Source organism: Acanthisitta chloris, unplaced genomic scaffold, assembly GCF_000695815.1.
Source record: "Acanthisitta chloris isolate BGI_N310 unplaced genomic scaffold, ASM69581v1 scaffold18031, whole genome shotgun sequence".
Lineage (NCBI taxonomy): Eukaryota > Metazoa > Chordata > Aves > Passeriformes > Acanthisittidae > Acanthisitta > Acanthisitta chloris.
Window position 1 is genome coordinate 1 of NW_008655622.1, and position 26761 is coordinate 26761.

A 26761-nucleotide genomic window follows, 5' to 3' on the forward strand; every position below is an offset into this window, starting at 1 on the left:
AAAGTCCCCCTGTTCAGCCAGGCTGGCACCTTCCCTGCTGGTTCACCTTCTGGCACACCAGGACAGCTGCTCCTGAGCGTTCAATACTTCCTTCTTAAACTATGTCCATCCCTCCTTGACCCCTTTTTTTTTTTCCAAGGGCTGTTTCCCAGGGTACACGTTGAACCAGACTTTTGAGCAGGCCAAAGTCTGCTCTTCGGAAGTCCAGGGTAGAAGTTTTATTGATGGCCCTTCTTTCATCCCTGAGTATCGAAAACTCTATAATTTCGTGGTCACTGTGCTCCAAACAGCTTCCAACCCCCACATCTCCCACCAGCCCTTCTCTGTTTGCAAACAGCAGGTCTAGCAGGGCCCCACCCCTAGGAGGCTCATCATATTACTTAAGGGTGATGAATAAGACAATCACTCCATGGTCAAAATATTAATCTGAATTAATTTTCATGTAGATGCAAAACTCATTGCAGCAATCACCCAAAGAACTACAAAAAGCTCACTTTTACTTGGTGGTAGTACCTCTTACTGCCTTTTTGGGGGGGAAAAAAGTGTGGGAAATTAAAAGGGACATCAACTTAACCACGTTGGTTTTGGCTAGGTCTTTATGCCTATCAGCTGGGGACTTAAACCCCGTACTAACTCCCATGGCCTGTGTGTGTTGCTCATTCTGTATGGGAAGTTGCTCTGACAGGTCCTGAAGCATGCTGGTTTCCTCTCATGGGATATTGAACAGAGAGTTCCTTTCCCGTATGAAGCAAAGGGGAAGGAGGGAAATGGAGACACTGATTAAAATTCCTTTTCTGTGGAGAATGGTGTTTGTCCTGTCTGCTCCCCTAGAGCACTGAGGTCTTCAGCCATAAGAAGAATATGACCTGATGGAAGTGCATGGCTGGTTTAGCTGTCCTCAACTCTGTCCATCGTTCTCACTGCTGACGCTGCCATTCCGTGCAGTGGTAGTGGTGGTGGAAAGCATTGTGAATTTTGAGGGGTTTTAAGTTCCTCCTTCCCTCAACAGCTTCCTCTCCTTCAGCACCTCCTTCCAAACTCAGTCGAAGTGAAATGTAACGGGGGGAGTTTGTAAGCTCAAATGTGTGCTCCAGAGGTACAACTTCCCTTTCACTGTTCTGCTTTGCATGTGGTTGCAGGAGGGATATTAACTTCATAAAAGCTTTCTGGTATCTGATTTGTAATTGACTCTACCTAAAAATTACAAGATCTAATAGCAGAACAATTTAGGTAAAATATATAGCTTAAGGCAGTATAATTTCTCTTTCAAGTATGTTATTTCAGTAAAGCACAAGAAATACTCATGTTCCTGAATTTAAGCTACACATTGTAATGATTGAAAATCCTGCGTCAGTGTTCAGTAGACTTCTGTGTCTCTTAAATGACATGTTTTGATATTGAAGACATCTGTAGAAGATGGACAGGCAAATTATTGAAGCCATTTAAAATGTATAAAACAGATGTTTAAAATATTTCTTAAATGCAGAAATAATGGGAAAAAGATCCTTCTATACCTGTCTCCTTGACAGAAATAAAATAATACAAGTGTAGGCCCTCAAACCTTTAGTGCATTCCTTTCTCCAAAGCAAGATAATTATTCAGAAATCATTGCTTGTGGTTATTCATCTCATCTGTCACAGAAGGCCTGTAGAGAAGTATCTTCTACAAGCTCCTTAGGTAACTTTGTCTCAGTCCTTTGTTACTCTCCCATCATTAGAAAGCTTTTTATGTAACAAAAGAGGACTGAAGCCATATGCAGCTGTATGAAGTCATTCCAGTTTAATAACAGCCTCTGAAAATCCTATAACCTCTCTTCATCTGGAGGAAAACAGGAGGAAAGGTAAAACAATAGTGTTAATATTTTGCATCAACACAATTGTGTTGATATTTCTCCTAAATTTCCTGCCATATTTCCAAAGAGAAGCTAGACTTCTGGTACCTTGACAGCTTTCCAGTCTACTTCTGCTGCTTTGTGGAACAGTAATAGTTTTCTGGGCTGTCATGCTATCTTCTTCCTCCTCTTGAGATCCCTGATTTTTTTTAAAAAGAAGTGAATATACAGATGGTGTTGGTAGGAGAAATCTTTAAAACTTGAATTCTTTTTCTTGGTAGGTATGGAGTTATAAATTGCTTGAGTAAAAAACAATTAGAAATCCATTGTTAACTTGAGTTGCCAAAAAGATAATAAAAATACTATGTGGGCAAAAATGTATATGGGTATATGTATACCCGTATATATGGTCATAAATTTTCTACATATACTGAAATAGTTTTGTGTCTAGTAGGCGTCATCCAGTTCATAGAATGTGACACATCTCAAGACTGAGTAGGGAAGCATTGTAGAAAGATGGTGGTTCAACTCCTTTCCCATTTTGCTGTCTCTTCAAAGTGCTCTGGTTTTGTTGTTGGAAGTCTAAGCTGTAAGCACAGATATTAATGTCAGGCTGCCCTTCAAAAGGGATGGGTCTGCTCTCTAGGGAAGACAACCATGTAAGATTTTGCAAGAGCAAGGAACTTGGGCTGAGTCAGGCAAAATATCTCCTCCAGATTCCATATCTTTTCCAGAGCAGACTAAGGCTTTGGATCAAAGATTTAATTTTCTTATGCTTTGCCACTCTAAAAAATTAAGCGTTTCACGCACTTAGCCTTCTAGGAAGAGGAGGAATTGACTTTAATTGCTTTTTAACCTGGATTTCAGATCCCCTTAGACTTTGGCAAAAAGTTTTCTACTGAAACACACAGGTGTGCTTCTGCAAACCCCTGAATTGTGGGGGGTTGTGTTTTAATCCTTCACAGAATCAAAGGAGTTTCTACAACCATGCATTTGTTTTTTATAGGCATGTATATCTATTTTTCCTTTCTTAGGTCTGTGATGGCAGTGAACCCTCAACTGTAAGAACAAGTGAAAACATAAATGAAACACATGATGGAACAAAAGGTAATGCCAAATTTTTGTCTTTAATTTTTTTTTCTGTTGGTTTGTAGGCTTTCAGCTACACAAGTTACTACATGAGTCCATATTTCAAGTATGCAGAATATTGTTCTGGACTGCATGGTTGTGGTGTAAGAAGTTAAGTGTGGCTGTAGATAGTGTCCTTTAAGCCATCTGGGGAGCCCTGTTTTTACCAGGGATCGTTTTATAATCAAGCTATCTGGGAGAAGTCTTCTCTCATAGCTTATGCTTAAGTCTTTCCTGATTCTTAATTTATCCCTTCTGGTCTGTCTCTGCTCTACAGTACAGGAAATAAAGTACTATACGTAAGATCATCAGTGCATGCGAGAGAATAAAACCAAATGGACTATAAACATCTGTTCAAATTAAAACAGGGATGGAAGAAAAAAAAGTTGTTTAACTTTTTAAGGAAGATGGAAAGGATTCTGTGTGTGTGTGGGACTGGGTTGTGTCAATGGTGTGTGATCACAGAAGAGGGGTGCAGTACCCATGGACTATCCCTCCATCACTCTCACTGCCAGGATAGAGCATCACAGAAATCTTTAGCTGATTAGATAGTTTCTGTTTTGGGAGCATAAATTTTGATGAAAGACTTTGACGGAGCTTTCTCCTGTTCTTCAGGTCCTATAATAAAAGGGTGGCTGTCCTGCATCATCTTAGGTTTCCTCTTAGGGATTGCACTATGTCTGTTATACCACTATACCAACCACAGTAGAGATCAGGATATTTACTGGCAGCCATTTAAGCTTTAAAATACTGCATTGTTATGTTCATATATTGGGGTTTTTTCTTCTTCTGGGGGACTGGATAGCACATAGGTGTTACACTAAACCCTATAGTCACTTAAAGCAGGCAGATCAAGTTCCCTTGTGCAAGTTAGTTATCTGTAATTAAGCCATCAAATAAAATTCTGCTCCAGTTCTAGAATACCAACCAGTAGTATTTTGGAAAAGTTGTTACCTTAGGATTAGACTTGGAAAACAGCAATGGACAATACAGTATGTGCATGGAAGTTGAAGCAGGAGAGATGAATATAAACCAGCCCTGAATAGCAATAAATCTGTGTTTCCAGAGGTGTATATTTCCCTGTCCTCTCTCAGCAAACCTCACTCCAATAAGAACAGTAAAAAATTGGGAGGACTGCCAGACCGCTGGTTCGGCACAAGGGAAGGAAGAGATGCCTGGTGCTTGTGTCAATAAACTCCACTGTAGGATTCAGAGCTGGAAAATTACCAAGCAATTATTACAGAATTGTTGTCACATCTGGTTCCTTTTTTTTTTTTTCTCAGTGGCCCTGATGAACCTTTCAGAAATAGGAAGTTCTGAAAGGCAAATCCCATATGCTAGCTCTCCTCAGCACAGATTGTGCTGTGGATGGCAAATGCAGCCTGCTTATGTCCTGATACACTTCTGCTCTTGTCAACATGCTAAAGTGGGCTCTACTCCCAAGATTGGAGCAGGAAGGAAAGATCAGTTCAATTTGCAGTCAAACCATGGAAGTTTGGTGGTGTTAAAAGCACCACACCTGTTTCAGTGCTGTACTGTGATCTTTCCTCCAGAATGATGAGCAAATTGGTGTTATACAAACAGTGAATGGATTTAAGGCAAAAAGTAAACAGTGCCTGACATTTCAGAGGTAGTAAATATTTATGAAATCCAAATCCAAATACATTATTTTAAAATGGAAACCCTCTTTGACAGAGAAGTAGTCCCAGTTTTACCTGAAAAAATGAATAAAATCTCAGATATTGTTAAAAAACCCTTAAATTGAGGTATCTTAAAACACTTAAAGTAAATTACTCTTTTTGGCCCTACTCCAAAGATGATGTCTGTTCCTAATTTGATATTTGAACGCTACATTCCCAAGTGCTTCTGCCAGACTGGAGATGTAAGTGGTTTGCCCTTAAAGCATACCTGGTCAGATAGTAACCTGTGTTCACTTCTCCTTTCTTACCAGTCTGACACACCTTGTTTCTTGACTAAATAATATAAGCAAACTCATAGAATAATACAAAGCTATGGCATTTTTTTCTTTTCTGCCCAATCCTGCTCAAACAGAACACTTCGAGTTCTTAAGATGTTTTGTTTGTAGACATGGATATGAGGTTTTTCTGGAAGGATTCTCACTTACTGGCTTTAAGTGCCTTTGTTTCATGTAGGTATGTAGCGTGTCTACAGGAAGCAAAAAGAAAGTTCAGAATCATGTATGAAGCTCTCAAAAGACATTATTATTTTAACAATCGATGACATTCACTAAACACCTGCAGAGGTAGCAATATGTTCAACAGATACAAAAGAAAAAAAAAAGTAATTCTCTTTGGAATCCTGTGAAAAGGAGTAAATAGCCATATTGGTTGAGACCTCTTAAACAAAAAGGAAAGAATAAAGGAGGTGAAAGCTAAGTACTCATTAGCTTAAATAGGGGAGCAGAAAAAAATCAGTTTACTGTGAGACTGCAGTTGTATTTCTGAACACAGAATTAGCTACAAGGGAAGGATGATAAATAAAACCTCTGTATGAGGACAACTTCAAAGTATAATGATCTAGAAAATTGATGAAAGAATTGTGTGTACACTGTGTAATAGGAGGGGAAAAAACAGTAATGTTTTCTTTTTGATAGGGAAAAAGACTGAAATGTTGTATTTTTTAATTAAAGAGTTTTTTTCTGCTTTTCATTTTATGTGATAAATGAGGAACTTATGGCTGAAGTGCTAGAGTGTCAGTGAAATGATTACAAAGCTTATTTTCTATTTGTGATCGTCATGAACTAGCATTTTAGGGAAGTGCTTTGTCAGTTAAAAAAAATTGTTCTGTCTTTCCAATTGTAAATTAAGATCTCTCAGCATGGCTCCATTGGGGTATAGTCTAGGCTTTCTAGCAAAACTAGGAAGTAGGAAGGTTGGCACTTGCACTGTTTCATTGCTGTATGCCTGAAGAATTCCCACCACTTTATGTGATCTTTGAACAGCTCTGTGAACCATGGAAAGGGTACAGAATTCATATAAAATATGGTGTCCACATCCTTATAGGCAATATTTATGTTTTTCTGTATCATACTTGCATTTCTTTCACGAAATATTGCATATAGTTGGCAGCTTGGCAGAATACCAAAGCTACTTCCTCTTACAGCTGCTGCCCAGTTAAGGAATGCAGAACAATAGGAGCAAGGCTATATGATGAGGAAGAGACTCCCCACAGCAGCAGCATTTCCTGACTGTTAAAATGTGCACAGCGTTACTGAGACCTCTGCCTTACATGGCATCTTCATATGACCAGAGGACTGAAATAGGAGCTACTGCTTTTTTCTTTGTTAACATCAGATCCTTTCTAGGCTAGTAGGAAGTATGCAGGTCATTTATAGGCCACATTAGCATGACAAAAGTCTTGGGGGGACAGGGAACTGTTTTCGTTCAGTTCAGATGCATTAAATGGTTTGCATGATATATACGGATATACACACAGGGAGGCCAAAGGTCAGAGCCAGGGATGAATTTGACCTTGGGTATGTTTGCTTACTGAGGACTCGTATATCTCTTTACCAGAAGGAGCAGCTCTAGTTTCAGGATCAGCTTAATCTTTAGTGTATGCCCTAGGCACTTCATGGCCCATGGAAAGTGAGCAGAAGCCACACTGGAAAAAACAAGTGGTGAGTAACACACAGAAAAGGCAGAGTTTGAAAATGTTTTATTCTACTACTCAGAGCATTGCTTGGTTTTAAATAGAGTCAAGCTGTTAACTCAAATTCACCTTCTCTCTCTGCAAGTGTCTCATCTCTAGGTTAAGTACGTTGACATGAGAGTAGTTGCATAAAGCCTTACCAGAAGGTGGCTGTGGTAGTTTCAACCATTTGCTTGTCTATCAGGTCCCCTGAGTTTGACCCTAGCTGACTGAGGTTATTTCCAGGACTCACTCTGAACAATGTCAAAGACTAGTCTTAGTTCTGTGTGTTTCAATGAGATGCAAATATAATGTAGAAAAATTTTCAAGTTGGTCTAACCTTTTTTTAGAAAAACTTGATGTTTCATGTTTTTTTTGGGTTGCATGCTTGCAGCCCAGCTCTTCTGGAAACCACTGAAAGTATCAGTGTCAAGCAGCACTTCCCTGACTCCTTTTCTTTTAATCAGCCCATCTGCAGGCTTTCCCCTGCTTCAGTATAAGCTTTTGCTGTACCTAGAACTATTTTCTGGAAACTTTTTTCTGTCTTGACTAGTTATTCCAGGCCATACAAAAACTTTCCGCCACAGTGTAAAAAAATTCATCTATTACGTTACACAGCATTCTTACACCAAAGCATATGCACTGCTTGTGGTTCTGCTCCTCGACTCATGCCCCTTTCCATTCGCTTTTCCTGCACTTGTGGTGTGTTAGCTTTGAACAGTCTGCAGTCTTCTCTGAGTAGGAGCCAGTGGCAGAACCATGGTCCCACCATAATGCTCAGGATTGATTTATTTATCTTTGCCCTGTGATTTTAAAGAGTCTGAATTTCATCACAAATACTCGCAAGGTATTTGTAATGCCTTGTACAAGGAACCTAGTCTTTAAGAAGTACCACATCGTGAGAGAGAGTGGAGAGATTGAAATCTTTCTCATCCTAAATTGTCTTTGCTGCTTTGTATTAGTGTTATTTAGAGTATAATTTTCCTCTTTTTTCTTTCATGATGTATTTTAACTTCAGACAGAAAAGCAGCAGTTGATTTACTGTGAAATTGAGTGACTTCTTTTTTTCTAGAAGCAGAACTGCCTCTCCCTTTTTTTGCTTCTTTATTTTGTAAACAAAAAATAGTCTAAATTTGTCTTGTGTTTGATTTCTTTAAGGAAGAAAGAAAGAGAAGCAAGGTCATTGTTGCATACTTAATCCTTCCTTGTGTCATGGAAACATGCCCCATTCTGAGGAATCTAGATTCCTCTGTCTGGGATGAGGACAGGAATGATGGAACAAAGATATGGTCTGTGTACTCCTTGTTATTCCCAGATGTTAATACTTTAGATCATAGAGAACACGTTATCTTTTGCTTTTGAAATTTTTTGACAGCAGAAAAATTTGCTGATTTGGATGCAGGATGTTACAGTCTCTGAGGCTGCAAAGGGTGTGATGGCAAGAAACTTCTGATGCCAGAGCTCTTTGGGTTTGCAAAATTCTCGGAGTCTGCTGTTTGTTTGAGGTTGATTGCTTTATCTTTTCATAATAAACAGCAGAAAACCCTATTGAGCAAAATTATTGAAGAAAAGCCACAAAAGCTGAACCAACCCTGGTCAGAAACTAAATCTTCAACTGACATAAAAAATGCAGAAAACAGTGAATTTGCAGCTAGAAAGTCTATCCTTTGCACAGCATTAACTTCTACTTGGTTTAAAACTTACTCTCATGCACTGAGTGCTGTTCAGTTGTGCTGCTGTTGATTTTCAGATTTTTTTACTCTGCTTTCAGGTTCAAAGTTAAGTCTTGCAGCAAATGAGCAGAAGAGTCCACTTGAAGACATGCCATCTTCAGACACCGACATCAATTTGGAGATCTCATTTGCAGAACAGGCAGCTAATCTCAAAGACAGCTCAGTAGGCAAAATGTGCAAGGGTGGAGGAGGTGACACCCTTCTCCTGGTAGGTGTTTCCTATTTATTTCTCTTTGGTTTTACTAGAGGTACTGTTTGGATGATATTTATCTGACAGTGAATGAATTACATTTCGAAGAAGATTGTTGGACTCAGCTTTTTGGAGATAGATCTTCTCAAGGTAACTGACTTTTGAGAGTAGTATTTTCAATAACATGGAAGTACCTGCTTTTATGCCTATTTATGTCATTATGTCATTTATGTCATTGTCTGTCTGACAAAGTGTATTCTACATGTAAGTAATGATATTAACCTGGAATAACGACTTAGTGGTTGTGCACAAACTGTGTCCTTACTTCATTTTTACAGCTCCTTTTCCTGTTATCTAAGGTGAGATGATTTAGCTCTGTAATAAAAAGATCTGTTATAATTTAAAAAGGGTTGTAGGCTATAGAAACCTTGTGCAGTTATCCAATGCAGGTGGGCGAGGGATGAGAATGAAGAACAGATTGGTCTATAGAAGTCTGAAGTCAAATGGCAGGAAATTAAGGATTAATTTGAACTCAGTTTTTCTTTCCAAGTCTTAATAAAAGAGGGTTCTGTCTGAATAAATCCATATAAATACAAAAGAAAATCCTCCAAGATATTTTGTTGTTGATCCTCAGACATCTCTGAGGATCTCTCTTACCTAACAGTTCATGAACATGTAGCTTACATGCATGTAAAGTAATGACTGGTGTGAAAATAGTCTTCTTTTTTTTTCCCTCTAACACTGTATACAAACATGTCTTGAGTAAACACAGTTTCTGAAGTTAGTGTTTCACAGTTCTTCAAACACTTAATTTAGATAAAGACACGTGCAGTTCATCAAGTAGTAATTACCCCATGTATCCTAGTTTAAACATTATAAACCAGACACTAATGGATATTTAGAAATGGATTCTAAAGTGTTTGAGTCATATTTCTCTAATGCAGACTATAACAAGGAGATGAAAGCTATACCATAACTTCTGTATATATGCATAATACATCCATTAGCTAGACTTCCAGTTAGGCTTGTGAAGGATTGCTCAAAGACATGGCTATGGGATTTCTTCTTCAGTGATAAAAAGAGCTGCAAAATGATGGAAAAAGGAAGCGGAGTTACCTATTTAAATCTACAGTTTGTATTTATTGGTTGCACCTTTGTCATTGGCAGCTATTTTTAAACAGACAAGTTTGTGCAAGTCAATGAAAGCTCAAGGCAGGAAATTGGCTACGTATCTACCATTTGTAAATGATGTTTATGTTTTGGTATGTGCCCTTGTAGTCATGTACCATAACCACTAATTCATCTGTGTTATTGCTGGGTTTGTACAGGATGAGAAAATAATTCTGAAGTATAACATACCTTTCCAAATAGAAGAAAGTCCTTCTTTGAGTCATGAGATCTGGAGTTAGAAAGCTCAGTGAGCTGGGAAGTCCCTTTCCCTCACCCTTTCAGCCAAATTCCTTATATTGATCTCTGAATGCAGCTTCTGAGCATTTAGTGCAGTAGAAGTGATTGGTAATTAAGTATCCCCCTTTCCTAAGAATGGAACCCCTTTATTATTATTTATATGGCAGCCAAATATTTTATTTTGTGTGAACAAGTTCAGAGGGATTTCTATTCCTCTGCATAGGATTGTTCATGGACAGCCATTTCCATTTCCAAACTATAAATTGGAAAAGGATGCAGAAGGGGGAGGGAATGGGTAGGTGGTTGCAGGCAGGACAAAGCCAGGCTCTTCTTGGAGGTGGGCAGCAAAAGGACAAGAGGTAACGGACACAAGTGACTAATGAGCAAATTTTGTTTTGCAGTGTAACAAAGGTCTCTATGAGAGTATTCAGCACTGAATCGGGTGCCCACAGGGGTTATTGGAAGTTTTCAAAATTCATTTGAACAGCACAACAAGCAACCCAGTCACACTTTGAATTTAGCCTTACTTTGAGCTTGCTATTGAATTAGATGATCTCCAGAAGTCACCAGGAACCTAAATCTTTCTATCATTTTAAGATCATCTGCTTTTCAACCTATTTGGGGGATTCTCCTGTGATTTAGTCAGTAACAGCAGGCTTCATGATGAAAGGTTGTGCCCTGAAGGAAGCACAGCCTTTGAGCTAAGTAATTTGTTATGACTTGGATTATTCACCCTGCTGCAAATCTCTGCTTTTAGAATTTCAGACTGCCGAAGGACAAAACAGGTACCACAAAGATTGGTGACCTGGCCTCTCAGGACATGAAGAAAGTCTATTCTTTAGCACTGATTGAATTAACTGCTCTCTATGAAATACTTGGGACAGAGTTCAAGCAGCAAAAAGCTGTAAAAATCAAAACCAAAGGTGAGTTGGTGTTTCATATTCTGAACCAGTTGCATCTTTTTTAATCCAACAAAGCAAACACACATGGTTCTTTATGACTTTCCAAAAGAAAATTTATATTTATCATATAAATAGTAACATAAGTCCCGAGCAGCATTTAATTATACCCTTTAACTCAAGGCACACTTTAAACAAGTTCACTGACATGACCCTCCAGCTACTGAACCCTTGCTCTTTGTCTAAAATTAAAACTCAGGACAGTCACTGAGCAGATAAACTAAGGAGTGGAGAAGGGTAGCTATGTTAACAGCATACTGTGCAGCAAGAATTGCTTCACAGAAGTTGGTGTGTGCTGGTATATTCCCAATGTGTATGTGCTCTTTGTGGTTATTCTGTTCTTGCTTTTCTGAAGGTAGGTACTGGACTACTTTTACAGTTGGACTCAGTGATCTTGAAGGTCTTTTCCAACCTAAGTAATTCTGTCATTCTGTGAGTCTACCTAACTGTTTTGCTTTCACTGCCCTTGGTTGAAGATGTTGGGAGCCTTTGTCACCTGCTTTCCTCTTCTGTCTGGCACAGACTTTCTGGTGTCATATAGGCCTTGCCCATCCAGTATTTATTTAGGCTATAATGCAGTTTTTATATTGAATGGTATCATATCAAGTAGAAGATTTGAGCTGTTGCAGAGGATGTTGAGACAGCTGCAACATGTAATTTTACTCTGCAAGCCATTGGAGCATATGTATAATCACACTGCTTTTCTTGGGAACATAAAAAACACGGAAACCAATTTCAAGATGCTAGAGGTTTTTAGTGCTTTGTTTTCTGTTTTTTGGCCTCTGCTACATGCTTTACAAGATCTTGAAATGTGTTACCAGCTAATCACAAGCCTATTTTGGCCAAAACTCTGTTGTCAAGGTTCAGTGAATGTGACAGTGCCATAGCTCACTTTAAATAATTGAAAGCAACAGAGAGCATTGAGAGATATACAGCAAGATACAATAGATTCTTCAGAATATGCTCTTTGCTTTACAGTAGTAGAAAATAACTTTTTAAATGCAAAAGGCATACACAGAAACAGCTACAAGAACCTGATCCCTTAAATGTATTTTCTTCTTGTAGAAGTGTTTGTGCTGTCACTATTAAACAGAGACAAAACACTTTATTATCTTGTGTTTTGGGTCTTGGTTTTAAGTGCTTCTTCTTATAAAACTCGTTGTTAACTGAATTCCACTCAGCATTATTATCTGAACGGTGGGAATTCATAAAATACTGAATTGATTAAAAGCTTTTTGAAAATGTAAAATAGATGGGCTTAGACTCATAGAAATGTGTAGGAAATAGACAATGACATGTCACCTCTTCTGCCAAGCAAATCTGCTTTTGCAGTGTAATGCCTTGAGTGCCTTGTTGATCTACCTGACCCTCACCTTTTCACCTCTGAAGTGTTGTTTGGCCAACTGATTCATACAATGGTGGGTCTATTGGCTGTTGCCCTTTGTGCTTGAGTATGTAAAGGCGGTGAAAACGTAATTCTTCTGTGGAATGTGGTACTGTGCCCAGCCCTCTTTCTATTGACCTCCTGTAGTTTGTTTTTCTAACTTCATCTCAATGGAAACTTTTATTGTTGATAAGATATTCAAGATAAAAAAGCTGTGGGGTATGAGTATTGACTATATGTATTAGTCCCTTGCATTTTATAGGTAGACCTTTAATGCTGACTGAGATAAAAGAAGTGCCTGATTTGGCACTGAAACTGGGCTTTTTTGACATATATCACACTTCCTCAAGAGCTGACACTTTTTTAGCAATTGCAGCTGTTCTATGATCAATATTGGCATGACATCATACCAAACAGCAGTTTTTGACTACATGTACTGTTGTATGCTGCTTCAGAAAAACTGCACATAAGGCAATTATCAGTACTTCTGACAACAAAGTTTGATGTCAGAAAACTTTGGGTAAGCTGTTACTAGTATAGATATCTTTGAAGGGTCATTCACTTCTATTCAGCTGGGCCATAAATACATGGCAGTCCCATTTGCTTGAAGACTAAAGTTTTGCGTCAGGGCTAGTTCAGTTGGTACTAGATTCATTTTTTAATTTTTTATTTATTTTTAAATTTACATTGCCTTAGCACTGCTGTAAGGGCTACTGTCTAACCAAGAATTAACTCTACTTTAAAAAAAACCCAAACCAACAAACCTTTTGTGAGCTGGTTTTCTTGCTGTTGTGCCAGTTTTGTGTAATTCAAAAGCAGAGGAGTTGAAAAGATCTTATTTCAAAACCCTCAGAGTCAGAAGTGTTCAGAGTAACTCTGGGTGATAATTATATTTATCTCATTTTAGTAGCCAAGTTCTGGATATTTTACTCATGCCATTTGCATCTTAACTATAATAACTTGCATTGAATGATGAAGATATGCATTGTAGCATCATCATCACATCCATTCTGCAAACCAGAACCATGCAGATGGTTTGTTTATGCAGTTTGCTTAACTGTGCTGCAGAATATGTGGATGGCAATTTAAAGTCACAACAGAAGACTTCTGAGGAAGAGATGAATGAATCCTTTTAGCCAGAATGCTTTGTGTAATAACTTGATTGACAAAGGCATTCAAACACTTTGAACAAAAGGTCAATAGCTCTGAATGTATTGAATAGACTTATTGCTTAAAAAAATGTGGGTTTATGTCAGTATCACATGGACTGGAAGAGATGTGAATAATCTCACTTTCTTTTGCTTTATTCTTCAGACTCTGGCTTGTTTGGTGTCCCACTGTCTATTTTACTGGAACAGGATCAGAAGAAGGTTCCAGGAACCAAGATCCCACTGATTTTTCAAAAGGCAAGTAGACATGAACAAGTCAACTTGTTACACACCTGCAAATGACAAACATGTAACATTTTGTCCTGGATTTATTTGCTTCTTGTAGCATTTTTCAGTATAATAGGCTAATCCATCAAAGTTATTGTAACTTTTATTTGCAGTTTTACTTACTAAGTCAGAAAATGTGATACTTAGATTTAGTGGAATATATTTCATTTTTTTATTACAACTGTTCTCCATGATTTAGGCAAGTTTACTAATAATCCTGTGAAAACTGACAGTGCAGGAACCCACTGCAGCCAAATTCCATTTCATAAAGGTGGTGTAACTTCCATCATCAATAGGGCTGCCCTCTTTTTGTTGTTGTTGTTTTGGTTTGGTTTTTTTAGTTGTTTTTTTGTTCCCTCAGAGGAAATACTTGAAATTCTGTAGAAATTCTCAATCCCTAGCCCACAGGCTGAACCTGTATTTCTAGAACATGGTTTTCCTCTTCCAGAAGTGATTTGGGCCACAAGGCATGTGTCATAGAGGTGGGAATCATGCTGGATAACTTCCTCTGGTGGTGGCAACAATCCTTTTCCAGCAGACTTGTTGCTTTAGTACCTAAGGGTATGCTCTGGCCCATATCATATCATGGTAATGGGGAAGATAATGGGAAAGATGATGGAGGCCCTGGATTTACTGCCTATGTATAGCATGTCTCATTTCATGAGAAGGAAAAGAGACCACAGTGTGTGGATCTGTTCTAACACTGAGAGAAGCTCAGTGCCATGTCATCACCATTTCAGTATGTTTGTGGATGTGCTTGTTAGGTTATTTTCTGAGAAACAGAAAACTCAAAGTAGTTTTGTATCACTCTTTCAAAACTATTGCTGCCAGAAATTACTTCCTCGGGATCATAAAAATACATTCCTGGAAAAGATACTATGTAGAAAATAAGAACTCAAATTGCAGGAAGTGATGGATTACTGTGCTATCTTGGCAACATTGTAAGCATAGTTCCTCAGAAAGAAAATTCTACATAAACATTTATAGATTATAGATGGGATTTGTTTTGCAAGGTGCAGATGTCATTTGGAATACAGTTTTTCTATAAATGAGAATATGAAAATAAAGTTTCCCATTTCTTCTGCCTGTTCACTTCAGCATGTGCTTTCCAAGAATGGAGGATTTATATGAAGTGCAAGAAAGAACATTTTTGTGTGTTCTGCTTTTAAAATGTATTTTATTTATCACTGAAATGAAGCAAAGCAACCTAATAGGAAGGTTACTTAATTAAACCTAATTTTTATTTCATCAAGGAATTTCAGTTAAAAATAATTACATAATTTTAGCCTAGGGGTTTCCCAACAGGAAAATCTGAGGGTGATACTGATCCATGTGTCTCCATCATAAGTTATTGTTGACAGTAACCCTCTGGCCTGCTCATGAAGCCATGCAAAGCAGCCCTGATAGAGATGAGGAGAGGATTTCCCCTAGGCAGGACACTGGTGGCTGCCAGAGGTCACATCTTGCTGAGTGCCAAGGGAAACTTTTAAGTCTGTGTGAAGGAGTTGTGGCCACCAGCTGTGCCACCAGACCTTGCCTCCCCGAGACATAGTGATGATGGTGAATCACACAATGCCCACAGTGTCTTTGTGTCCAACAGTTGATAGTGGCAGCCACTGACCTGCTGCAAGCAGGTGCAGTGAGAGGTGGATGTGGCCAGTTAGCACTTTTTTTTAACCGCAGAAAATACACCAGGGTGGCACTTAGAGTGCTGTTTTCTAACTTTATGGTTTCTTCTGTCCAGTAGTTTTATGGCATTTATCTGTTACATAAATACAATGGTAGGTAAACCCCCTTTAATTTCTGTAACTGGACAAAACACAACTGTGTTGCATAATTTTTCTTAAGAGCTGGCGGAGGAAGGCATGTAACAAAGGCACTGCCCTAGTTAAACATTGTGAGAACTATTTGTGCTAAAATGATGTCATCAGCTTTTGGCGTTTACAGATTTCTTTTGAATACTCTTAAATCCATCCTTCAGTGCATGCTTCTAGGCATATCTTTTAAAGAAAACGAATTTATGATATGTGTTTTAAGTACTTTTACAGAATTTCTGCACATTTATCCACGTGTAGGATTGCGAAGTGTTGAGTTTGTTAGGAGAATGTCAGAATTTGCAAATCAGAGGATTCTTCAAAGCCTAGAAGTTGTTAGTTCTTCTCTAGTAAAGTCCTAAAGAAGTGTATTTCTGAGAAAGTTAGTACTACATCTCTAATGGTAACTTAGTTGTTTTGATTCAGAAGCATTTCAACAAGGGTGGTAGTTGGGATTTAATTTTGAAGGCAGAGTAATTTAAAAAAACCCAAAATTTTGGTCTTCAGGGGAGACTTGAAGGAGGTAAAAAACATACAGTTTTGTAATGAAATAGACAAACTCTTCTTTAATGGTATTCATAGAAAAAGGAAGACAGTATTAAAAATTTTCTTCTACAAGTGTAATCCTTTTATAAACTGTTTTTCCTCCACTTGTTACATATCTACATGCTCAAATACATGCATATACACAGGCACACAGAGGTAGGTACAACCATGAAGGCTTCAATATATCAGAACTATCTGCCAATAATTTTAAATTGGCATCTTTGTTAATGTAGTTTGGTTTGTGTTTGACAGCTGATTGCCCAGATAGAAGAGACAACTCTGGAAACAGAAGGACTTCTTAGAATACCAGGAGTTGCAACAAGAGTAAAGGTAAAACATTGCATAGATTCTTAGCATCTCCCAAAATGTATCGGTGTTCGCTGATTTTTATGTTGTCATACTAATATATTTTAACATCACATGGTTATGAAAGTCTTCAATAACAGAAAGCAAAATCTCTTTACAAAGGAAACTGAGTTATATTAGCCAGAGAGCTGATGGTTTCATCCAGTGTAGTTCTGGGGAGAAGACTGGAGTTCACGTTTGAAGGAGATTGAAAGCTATGTTTCAATTCTGTTGTGCCAAAATCTCATGAATTCTTGGCATGAGCTCTCCAGCCTTTTGCTTTTTCCCTGAACCAGCTTAGTCATCTGAACAGTTCATACACAGTCTTTCTACCCCAGGAGGAAGCTTATTTCTGGCATTGTGAGACTATTTTAATAGCTAGACTTAACCTACATTATAGGGCAAGGCAGTCAGCATGTGCTGAAGATCTTCTCACATTTATTTTTATGAACGGCAATATAACTACTGGGCTCACTAAGCTCAATCTTGTTAGGCATGTCTGTGCACACCAACACTTTGCAGAGTGAGTGCCAATTACATGTACACTCTTCCCCAGTATTTGCCTTAATGCAAGGAAACTAAATACACAGTATGATTCACACCGAGAGTCAATGTGTTAAAAAGATGGTCTGAACTGGCCTTATATTCTTAACAGAAAGGACCATTTAAGTGGATTCAGCTGTCCAAAGACATCTGCCAGCCTCTGTTGTGTAGAACTTGGTCCAGCAGCTGATTCATTAGAAACATCTAAAAGAAGGGAATATTATGGAAATTGGTTTTGTTTATTTACCAGTAACTAAGATACGTTTTTGAATTTTCCTCCTTTCTTATTTGTCACTTGTCATCAGTTCTGCAAAACGGAGTGATCTCTGAGTGATTTTGTTGATTCTTTGATTTTATTAGTTTAATACAATTTCCCAGGCATGGGATCATTCACTATTTGGCTTTCATTAATTTTTACTGGAACTTCTTTAAATGAAGCAATTGTTTTGTTAGAAAGTATGTTAAGTTATTTTACTTATTCAAATAGAAAATTTTAAGAAAAGCAATGAATTTATCATGCTAAAGGACCGATGTTTTCTTTTTATTTTCTTAAATTGGAAAAAGTATTTTCCTCATTATGTGGTTTTAAAGAAAGATAATATCAAGAAAAATATTTTGCTATCTTATTCCATAGTTTTTTGAGTTGTTATTATTAAAAAATGCATTCTATATCCCCCACAGTTAATGTATTTACTTTAAAATCTAAATATTGGTGCTCTAGGACACGCAGTCGCCATTTCTGCCCTGACCTCTCATATAAAACAATTCGTTTTATCTATGTGTTTAATACTGCATTTGCTGCAGTGATTTGGTCTGAATGTGGATGGAGGAGCTGATGAGCCTCAGGGGGAGAATTTTCATCTCTATTTCTATAGCTTGCTTTTCTTTTGCTGATCAGGGAACCATACCCACTTGAATTTAGACATCTTAGTTAAGATCTTTGCACCTTTGAACCCCCTTCTGGAGACAGAAGATCTCTCTGGGGGACAGTTGAGAACATCCAGCTTTTACAGCAACCTAAGTGTCCACATTTTCTTTGGAAATAGATCCATTTTCCATTTGGACGAAGTTAAATTTAATGAGAATGGTATCTTTAAAATGTATCTAGTATCCTCTCTCCAATATGCCCTTCTTGTCCAGATGAATAATTATGGCTATATTTTTTCCATAGCACATACATTGAGAACAAGCCAGTGTGTCTGTCCTCCTTTTGTGTCCAGAAGAACTTTGGCTAGAAGAAGGGAGGGACCTGTGAGAGGTGCCTCAGGGTCACTGGCCCTATACTGATGCTACTTCCCACTCTGCCAGACTAGGGAATAAATGAAGTGGATGTGAGGATGGGGCTAATGCTTAGCAACAGACAAAGAAGGATGTGGTCTTTGCAGCATATTCTCGTTCGTACATCTCTGGAAACCCAGTAGCAGGCACTGCCATGGGAGCTGTTTATTCTGCTGCATAACCTCATGATTTGCAGTACAGTCCCCTTCCACAGAGGGCATGTTTGACACTCAGTGCTAGGCAAAGCTGTATGTGCCCAGTACCACAGAGTTAGCTGTAGATGGCAAACATCCAGCTATTCAGTCACACAAATCTTTTCCTTGTGTTTTGCAAAGAGAACCAGCCTCACCTTAGTGTATATTTTGATAGGAAACTGTATGTCAGCACACATAATTGCCATATTTATTTGTGAAAATGGCCATGCATGCATTGCAACGACACCCTTTGGTAGTAGTTTCGGAATTGCTATGTATATCAGACATATATATTAATGTTTTGGGGAAAAGGAAGCCACGACACTTATGTGCTAGAGTATGGTATCTGTTTCTTATTGTGTCTTCCATACGGGCCTGAGGCAGGCCCATGGGATTGCTTCCTGTATGATTTGACTGCTCCCTGTTACTGTATTTGCTTGCAGTACTTCTGATCCCCAATTGTATCTTTTTTGTTGTGAAAGATCAGTGGCAGCTGGAGTTAAGTGATATTTCAGATGTCCTTTTTTCCCCCTCGTTCGAAGTATGGAAAGTATTGCTGTGTGTATAATGTGTGAGTTCCAGCAGCCAAGTGTTACTGGTGCTCTCTGTATCTACTGCCTTTCAGAGTCTTTGCCAAGAACTGGAAGCAAAATTTTATGAAGGGACTTTCAACTGGGAAAACGTAAAGCAACATGATGCAGCAAGTCTTTTAAAACTCTTCATTCGTGAACTGCCTCAGCCACTTCTGACTGTAGAATATCTCAAAGCTTTCCAAGATGTACAGAGTGAGTAGTGTCCTTTGTGTCTCAACTGAAAGGAATTGATACCCAGGCAGAGAAACACCTCTTTGCTGTAGCAGTATTTTTACTAATAATATGTGAAACAGAGGAGCAAATTGACTAACAACAATATTAGTTCTCCTGAGAAAAGACTGGGAATATTTTTGCTTATGTACAAATAATGTTTTTATGTAAGTATTTTAATACTTTACACATACAGTGAAAGCACGTTGCAACCTTTTGATGTTTTTGATAGTGGTTAGGAGGTATAGAAGGGTTATAAGGAAATTGTTCATGATGGTATCAGTTTATAAACAGTGTTTGCTTCAAAAGAAAACAACAGCAAAGATAAGTAGTTCTGCAGAAAATCTAGCAAATTATAATTTATACTGTTTAGGGTCTTCTACCATTTACAAAAGGAGAAGTTAGAGTAGAATAATCAGAACTTCTGATCATCCATGGTACCTTGAGATCAGCAAGTTCCTGTAAAAATGTCCTCCTTGCCAACTGGTCACCAAGATAGCAAACACACCAGCTGTAATTGAAAAAAAGCTTTCGGTTCTTCTTCTGCCTGAAGCAAACAGAGACACTCAGAAGGTTAGAATTGTTAATATCATTTTCCAACACAAATATGCTTACTATTAAAATGAAAGAGTGGCTTGGTGATAATTAAGCAGGAGTGAGAGCCCACATGCGTTAACTCCCCAGTCAGCACAGGAGTGCAAATTCTATTCCATTTGTCTGCAGGCAGAGAAATGGCTCATTTCTAAGAGATGCTTTCAGGGTTTTCAGATGAATATTCTTAAAAACTGCAGGCTATGTCAGGCTCCCAGTTGTGAGCTGCCTTTCAAGGCCGTTGGGTTGGTGGGAGTAGGGGACTGGTGCTTTGGGCTGCTACATTGTGGTGTTGATTTTGCAGTTGCAAGTGGCAATTTAAAACTGGCCAGAATCTTTCAGATGATGCTGGCAGCAAACTGCTCTTCAGGGTGGTTCCATTTACTGGGAGGGCTTCTGCTTGTCACTCCTGAGCTGTCTGAATGCTTATGTGGTTTTACTTACCCAGAAATACACAGGTGCCAGGATCCAATACACTCTATGCTGAACCAAAGGATTTGATTCAAAACAGACAGAGCATTTCACAGCCTCCCATTGTTTAAGTTTTCTGCCTGTCTTGTTGGTTTACATGTAATAAGATTAGGTGGTAGAGAAAAAGCACCATCTTTGTGACAGTAATTGGTGTTTTTTATGATACTGTGACTAAGTAGTGTGGTTAGAATTTAAATATTTAAACTACATAATTTAAACAATTTAATTTGTTAATCGAGTAATCTAAGCAACTAAAATTCATTTGGTATTAAGTTATTTAGGTGAGCAAACAGAAAACCCCCAATTGAAGAAATCAATTTTATTTGTTTTGCAATTTATTTTTGCTTACTTTCATAGGAAAAGGTTGATTCTCAGTTATCATTTAATATTGTGTCATATTGGGTTTTAAAACTGAACTTAATTTAAGCCTCACTTTTAATGTATGTCTTTCTACAGCAAGTAGTTCTCACTATTTGGTGTTTTAAATGACTATACAATTTGTTAATCATTTATTCAGAACCTTAATTTTTATTATGGTAAAAAGTAGTCAGCAAGGGTTTGGTTTTTTAATATTTCATCAATGAACTTTTTTGGTGGTGTCTCTCAAATTGATCTGGATTGGATGTATTTGAAATAGCAATTCAGTTGGAATCCAAGCAGGATGCATGAGAACAGCCCTGTTGAATTTTGAAGGAGTGTGATAAACATATGTTAAGTGCAGGTACCTCCTTCTTCACTTGTTTTATGTGTGGCCTGATTCATTAGGAATCTGCTGAGAGGACTTGCCAGAGCATGTCCTCTAAAGCTTGACAGGAGGAAGTTTATCACAAGTGACAAATGTGAGAGAGCTGGGGCTTTCTGCTGCTCTGTAGTGCCAGAATGTAGGAGCTCTTCTCAGAGGTGGAGGAGTGGGGATGGTAGAGATGCACTCATTGTGCATCTTGGGTGAATGATGCACCACTGAGCAATTTTGTAAAAGGAAGAACTTTTATTTAATTATAGCTTGTCTCATCTGGTACAGCACTCACTGCTGTAGATATGTGTTAAGCTTCTCTGCTCTTGGCTTTATCCCCACTGGTTTGCCATTGCAGCTGCTGCTGCTTATGTCGCTGGAAACCTGCCTTGTTCAGTAACATGTGGTATTCATTCTGTGTGGGTGACGTGGGAGACCATGCAACTGTTAAGGCAATCAGAGAAACTGTGAAAGCAATTTTGAATATACCCTTTCATATGTTGGGGCACAGGCTCAAAAAGGGAGGAACCGTTAGCTGACTGTTTCTTCTTGTAGCATTGCAAAATAAAGAATCACAAGGCTTCTAGAAAACATTGCCAGAAGACTGCTGAGTCATACAGCAACTGAATCCTAAAAGAACATTTGGAAATGAGTATCAGAAAATCAGGATCTGCCAGTCCTTTGTCATACTAAGATGATTAGCCATGTGTATGCATTCAGCGTTTTGCAAGAGGTTTCCACTTAGAACTCATGCTATTTGAAGAGCACAAATAACAATTTCAAAATACTGAGGTTCATGTGCTTCACTGGCAGATCTTCCAACGAGGAAACAGCAACTGCAAGCTTTGAATCTTTTGGTTCTTCTTCTACCTGAAGCAAACAGAGACACTCTGAAGGTTAGAGTTGTTAATACCATTTTCCTGCACAAATATTTTGTCTGCTTCTGTGAATCCACTGTGATGAATGCTGTTGTCTTTTTGACATTGGTTTTTTTCAGTTCAAAGTTGATGCTGAAACTAGTGATTCCTTTATTTTTTCCCTCATTTTTTTTTTCATATTTCACATAACTTCAGGGGGCAAGAAACCCCCTTGGGACCCTGATTCCTCCCAAATGACTTTTAATAATATGAGTTGAAATTTTTCCAGGACATTGCACTAATAATCTCCCAGTGAGCGACCTTTTCTCTTAGTTTTGCTCCTTTTTCAGCAGCAGCAGTAGTCATTATTTCCAATGCAAAAAGTTAACAGTGTTATAATTCTATGGATGTGAGTTTGCTTTATGAAATGGGTTTAGTTTTTCATTTTTATTCCTCACTTTTCTCTGTGCTGTTTGTTTGTATGTGCAATAAACTGGAAATTGACACTTCCTCTTGCTATTTACAACAGGTTACATGGAGTCTTCCAATTTATGCTTGTCCTTTGGTAGCAAAGCTGTTAATCTTTTTTCAGAATATGCTTACTATTAGAATTGCTGCAATCAAAAATGAATGCAGGATTTGTGTAAGATGCAGAACATCATCTATTACAGGGAGAAAATCCTACTAAGTCTTATTGTTCAAACAAGACTTCCTTTTTGAGTTGTTTACTGTGTGGAAGCAGTCAAGAGGGCTCCTGAGTTGAGTTGCAAATACCTGGAACTGAATTAATTGAAAATTGCCTGTTTCTAACTGGCTACTTGTCATTCACAATGCAGTGCTCACTCAAGAATTGCTTATTTTGCAGAACTAGCCACTCCATGTTTCCATAACCATGACAGCTGGCACTATTGTGTTCACTTTCAATTTAAGAAAAGCCAACAGTAATGTTTTGCACAAGCATCTGTGGATGCTACTTATGTGCCTACATAACAAGGGTGTTGGAAAAAATCTTACTGTGCAGGGCTTCAAACTCACATGACTGCTTTTGAAAATGTTACCCACAGAAATAACAAGCATCTTTTACTTTGTGACTTGAAGGAAACAAAACTTGCATGAGAGTCCTGTGCTTAAACATCCTTGCTTACATAACTGATTGTTTTTAATGTGATTCTATTAGGAATGAAGAGCTTTTTAATAATTGTGTAACATCATTTTATACTCCTGTGTTCATGTTCAACTCTGCACTTTCCTCTTTCCATGTGCAGAGTTGAGCTGCAAGTTCTGCTCTTATTTCAGGTGCTGCTTGAATTCCTCCAAAGGGTAATTGATCATCAAGACAAAAATAGAATGACGTTAAAGAATGTTGCAATGGTGATGGCCCCAAACCTTTTCACGTTTCATGGGTTTGGCTCAAAGACTATTGAACAAAGCGAGTTTGTTATGGCAGCTGGAACAGCAAATGTCATGCGCTTTATGATTCAGTACCAAAAACTTCTCTGGACAGTAAGTATGTTCTTAAGGAGAGATGGGGAATGATAAATTTCACAAATAAGGTATCTGAACAAAGAAGTAATATGAAGTTACTTCCATGATTTCAAGAAAGATCAGCCCCATCTGTCTGGGCTCTTGCTCATAGGTGACTCTTACTGGGAGTGAAACAAAATCATTACATCTGAAGTTAGGTTCTGATGGTCAGTGTTATATTGTGTGTACTATGTGTGAATCCAAAAATAAGTTCTTGGGAGATATTTGTATTTGGTCTATCAGTATATATTGTTATGGGGAATTCTTTTTGGTGTAGAGATATTTGCAGGAAACAATGTTTTAATTCATTTCCCTTTTGGGCCAAACTTCATATTGCATAAAACATGTTTTGATAGAACATGAAGTTGTGTCATGGTATCAAGAAAAACTCTAGCTTAGGCAGGCTGAAGCAGTTGGAGCTTTGTTGTCTATCAGCAACTTGAAACAATTTTTATCCTTGTTGCATGTGAGGAAAAGTAATTATCGCCATTGTACACACTAAGTGTTGAGTGCAATTTTTGGCTGAGAAAAGTAAAACCACTGCATGATGATGGAATATTACCTCACAAATGTATTGGTTTTAAAATTGTTTCACAGGTCTATATTATTTGAATCTTTAATTATTACTGGAAATAAATACTATTGCTTTTAGTTCTACCTGATAATCTGTCAATTTACAGTTTTGATAAGTTAGTTACTTAAGAAGATTATGTAGCTATTAATATTTACTGTCTATATTCATCTAGATTCCTAAGTTTATTGTTAACCAAGTGAGAAAACAAAATGCTGAAAGGCAGAGGAAGGAGAAAAAGGACAAAGCTATGAAGAAACTTCTGAAAAAGATGGCATACGACCGGGAAAAGCATGAGAAACAGGATAAGACTCCTAATGATGTAAGGAAACATACGTCTTTATTAATAAGACAATAATTTATAGTGAAAAAGTGGATATAGCAGAAGGGATATCTACATTTGTTTAACTGAGAATTTCAACAGATAGCAAATTAATATGGGTTTCAGAGTTTGCGTTACCAGCATGATACATTTAGAGGATTATACTCTTTGTTTATTTTCCCAGATTTTTTCAAAATATTTCTATTCTGCAAAATGATATCCCACAGGTTGTTTCAGTTTGGGCTTCTGAAATAAAAATGCATTAGGTCTGTATCTGTAGAGGCACCAAGTGTTGTGACAACACTCAGTATTACTGTACCCAGGTTTAGATGCATTGCTGCCCAATGGAAGTGTTTACTTAAAAACTAAGGATCTAGATTTCACTCGTTGATATTTAATAGTGTGTGGAAAAAAAGCTGGCATTTAATTCTTCTTCAGCCTACAGGAGTTCCCAAACCACCGAACTCTTTGTCTCAATTAAATGTTGGCTGTAACATGCACAACCTGCCCAACTCAAGAAGAACCCCAAAGGAAGAAACAAATGTAAAACACTGATCAACTTCTTCTTATGAAGCTATTGTCCAAGTGTCGACTGCCAACTTCTCCCAGTGTATATAATCCACAGTTCAGTATCTCTCCATTAGCTAATTGACTTCTGCCAGACCTTTCAGTGATGTCAAGGCACAAGTTTCAGCATAACATACTTCACACATTCTGTAAAATAAAATAAAAAAAATCCTGTGGCATTATAGTTTTAATTTTCCCTGTAGTTCAGGAAGGTTTTAATTGAATCATTCCCACTGACATCAAAACTTTACATCTCGGGTACATTGAAATTGTTTATGATTTCAGTGGAGTTAGTAAATACGATTTTTTTGAAACTCATTAGCCTATACAGTATGGTATCTTAAATTATAAAGCATTTGAAATCTATTATTCCAGAGTTACTTTAAATATATAAGCAAGTAACACGAAATACTTCTGATAACATAATGAGTGCATGTCAGGTTTGGGTGGTATGAACAGGCAGGGTTTGGGGTATGGAGCTGGCCCTGGTGGGCTGCAGTCCCAGCGCAGATCCTGGTGAGGCAGAGACATCTCGTGGCCCCTGTCGGGAATGCAGCGGCTCGAGCTCTGCTTTTCTTGTCAAGTGCGTGTATACCACAGTGCTGCAAAAAGAGTTGTCATAATCTCATAAAGGCATTTTGTAAGATTTGAAGTCACAAAAATAGACCATGGAAAATGAATATGCTAGAATATTCCTCAAATATGCTGCCCTTATTTTTTTCTTTTGAATGTGCAACTAGGTGGGTTCTTTAAACACCTATATGCAGAATCTGCTGGAGACTTATATTTCAGTGTTCCTATTTCATCTTGAATGCATATTTGGCACATATCTTAATGTCTAAAAGTAAATAATTCCTTAGGCATCACTTCGCCTTACTTTCATATCTACCTATGTGAAGGACTCTGTACACAGGGTGAGGACTTACATACAGTTTTAAAATAAAGCTGGTTAAACACTGACATTAGTTTTACTTGGTCTAATAAGAAAAGGATTTTAATTCAATTCAACTGAGTTATGATGAGATGACACTTAATGCTGCCATCCTGTGTTCAACATAGAAATAACAGCAAATACACTGGGATAGGCATATGCTGTTCCAAGTTCAGATATTCGATTTTTTTTGGCAGTTCAGTGCTGTTGGTCTTTTAGAGTAAGATATGCCTTTTTAACCCACTGGGGAGTTAGGGCTGAGGTCTTTTAGAGTAAATTATTCCTTTGAAATCCACTGGGGAGTTAGAACTGAAGCCTCATGTAATACATTCTTACTCAAATATAAATATAAAGTTGCTATTCAATAATTTTCTTTAAGCCCTAGAATTCTGTGTGGATTTTCTTCCAAATTAAATGGGACAATTTTTCACAAATTCTTCATGCTTATTTGAAGCATTCAGTAATATTGGATGCCTGAGAATATATTATTCTTTAAATCATATTCATAAATTGAGATGGCTTCATTGTGAATGACCATTTTATACATTTTTCCAAGTAAAAAAAATGTCTCATTCTTTAAGGAAAAATTGTTGTGGGTTGTTTGGTTTTTTTTCCCCAATTTACAATTTATACAGTCTTAATTTGAAATTGAGGTAATTTTCCTGTGCATTTCCTGAACTGCATTCTGCTATTATTTGGCAAATGAGGCACTCGGACTTGTAGTGAATCCCCACTCCAGTGAAAACTGTCTGAAACTTTTGAAAGCTAACTACCTTGCATACAGCTGAATAAAAGCTAGGGGAAAATCGCTGTTTTCTACCACTTCCTGTGGCACTGCACATGATTACACATAGATGGACAGAGTTTGAGTCACTTCCATACTCTCCAGAAATAACTCAGTATCTACATTCTTAATAGCAGCAGCTCATGTGGATAAAATTTAATCTTATTG

The 26761-nt window shown here is 37.8% G+C and overlaps 1 protein-coding gene across 1 annotated transcript in view; it reads left to right on the forward strand.

Moving 5' to 3' along the window:
• Window positions 1-2865: 2865 nt before the first annotated feature.
• Window positions 2866-26761, forward strand: part of ARHGAP18 (Rho GTPase activating protein 18) — a gene marked incomplete at its 5' end in the record, with an annotated part of 31267 nt that continues 7371 nt past the window's right edge. Inside the window, 9 exons of the mRNA XM_009083990.1 lie at window positions 2866-2938; window positions 8382-8551; window positions 10698-10863; window positions 13598-13689; window positions 16332-16409; window positions 19065-19224; window positions 21851-21933; window positions 23191-23397; window positions 24165-24311. Coding sequence (XP_009082238.1) covers window positions 2866-2938; window positions 8382-8551; window positions 10698-10863; window positions 13598-13689; window positions 16332-16409; window positions 19065-19224; window positions 21851-21933; window positions 23191-23397; window positions 24165-24311 — 1176 coding nt within the window. The remainder of the gene's footprint in view (window positions 2939-8381; window positions 8552-10697; window positions 10864-13597; window positions 13690-16331; window positions 16410-19064; window positions 19225-21850; window positions 21934-23190; window positions 23398-24164; window positions 24312-26761) is intronic.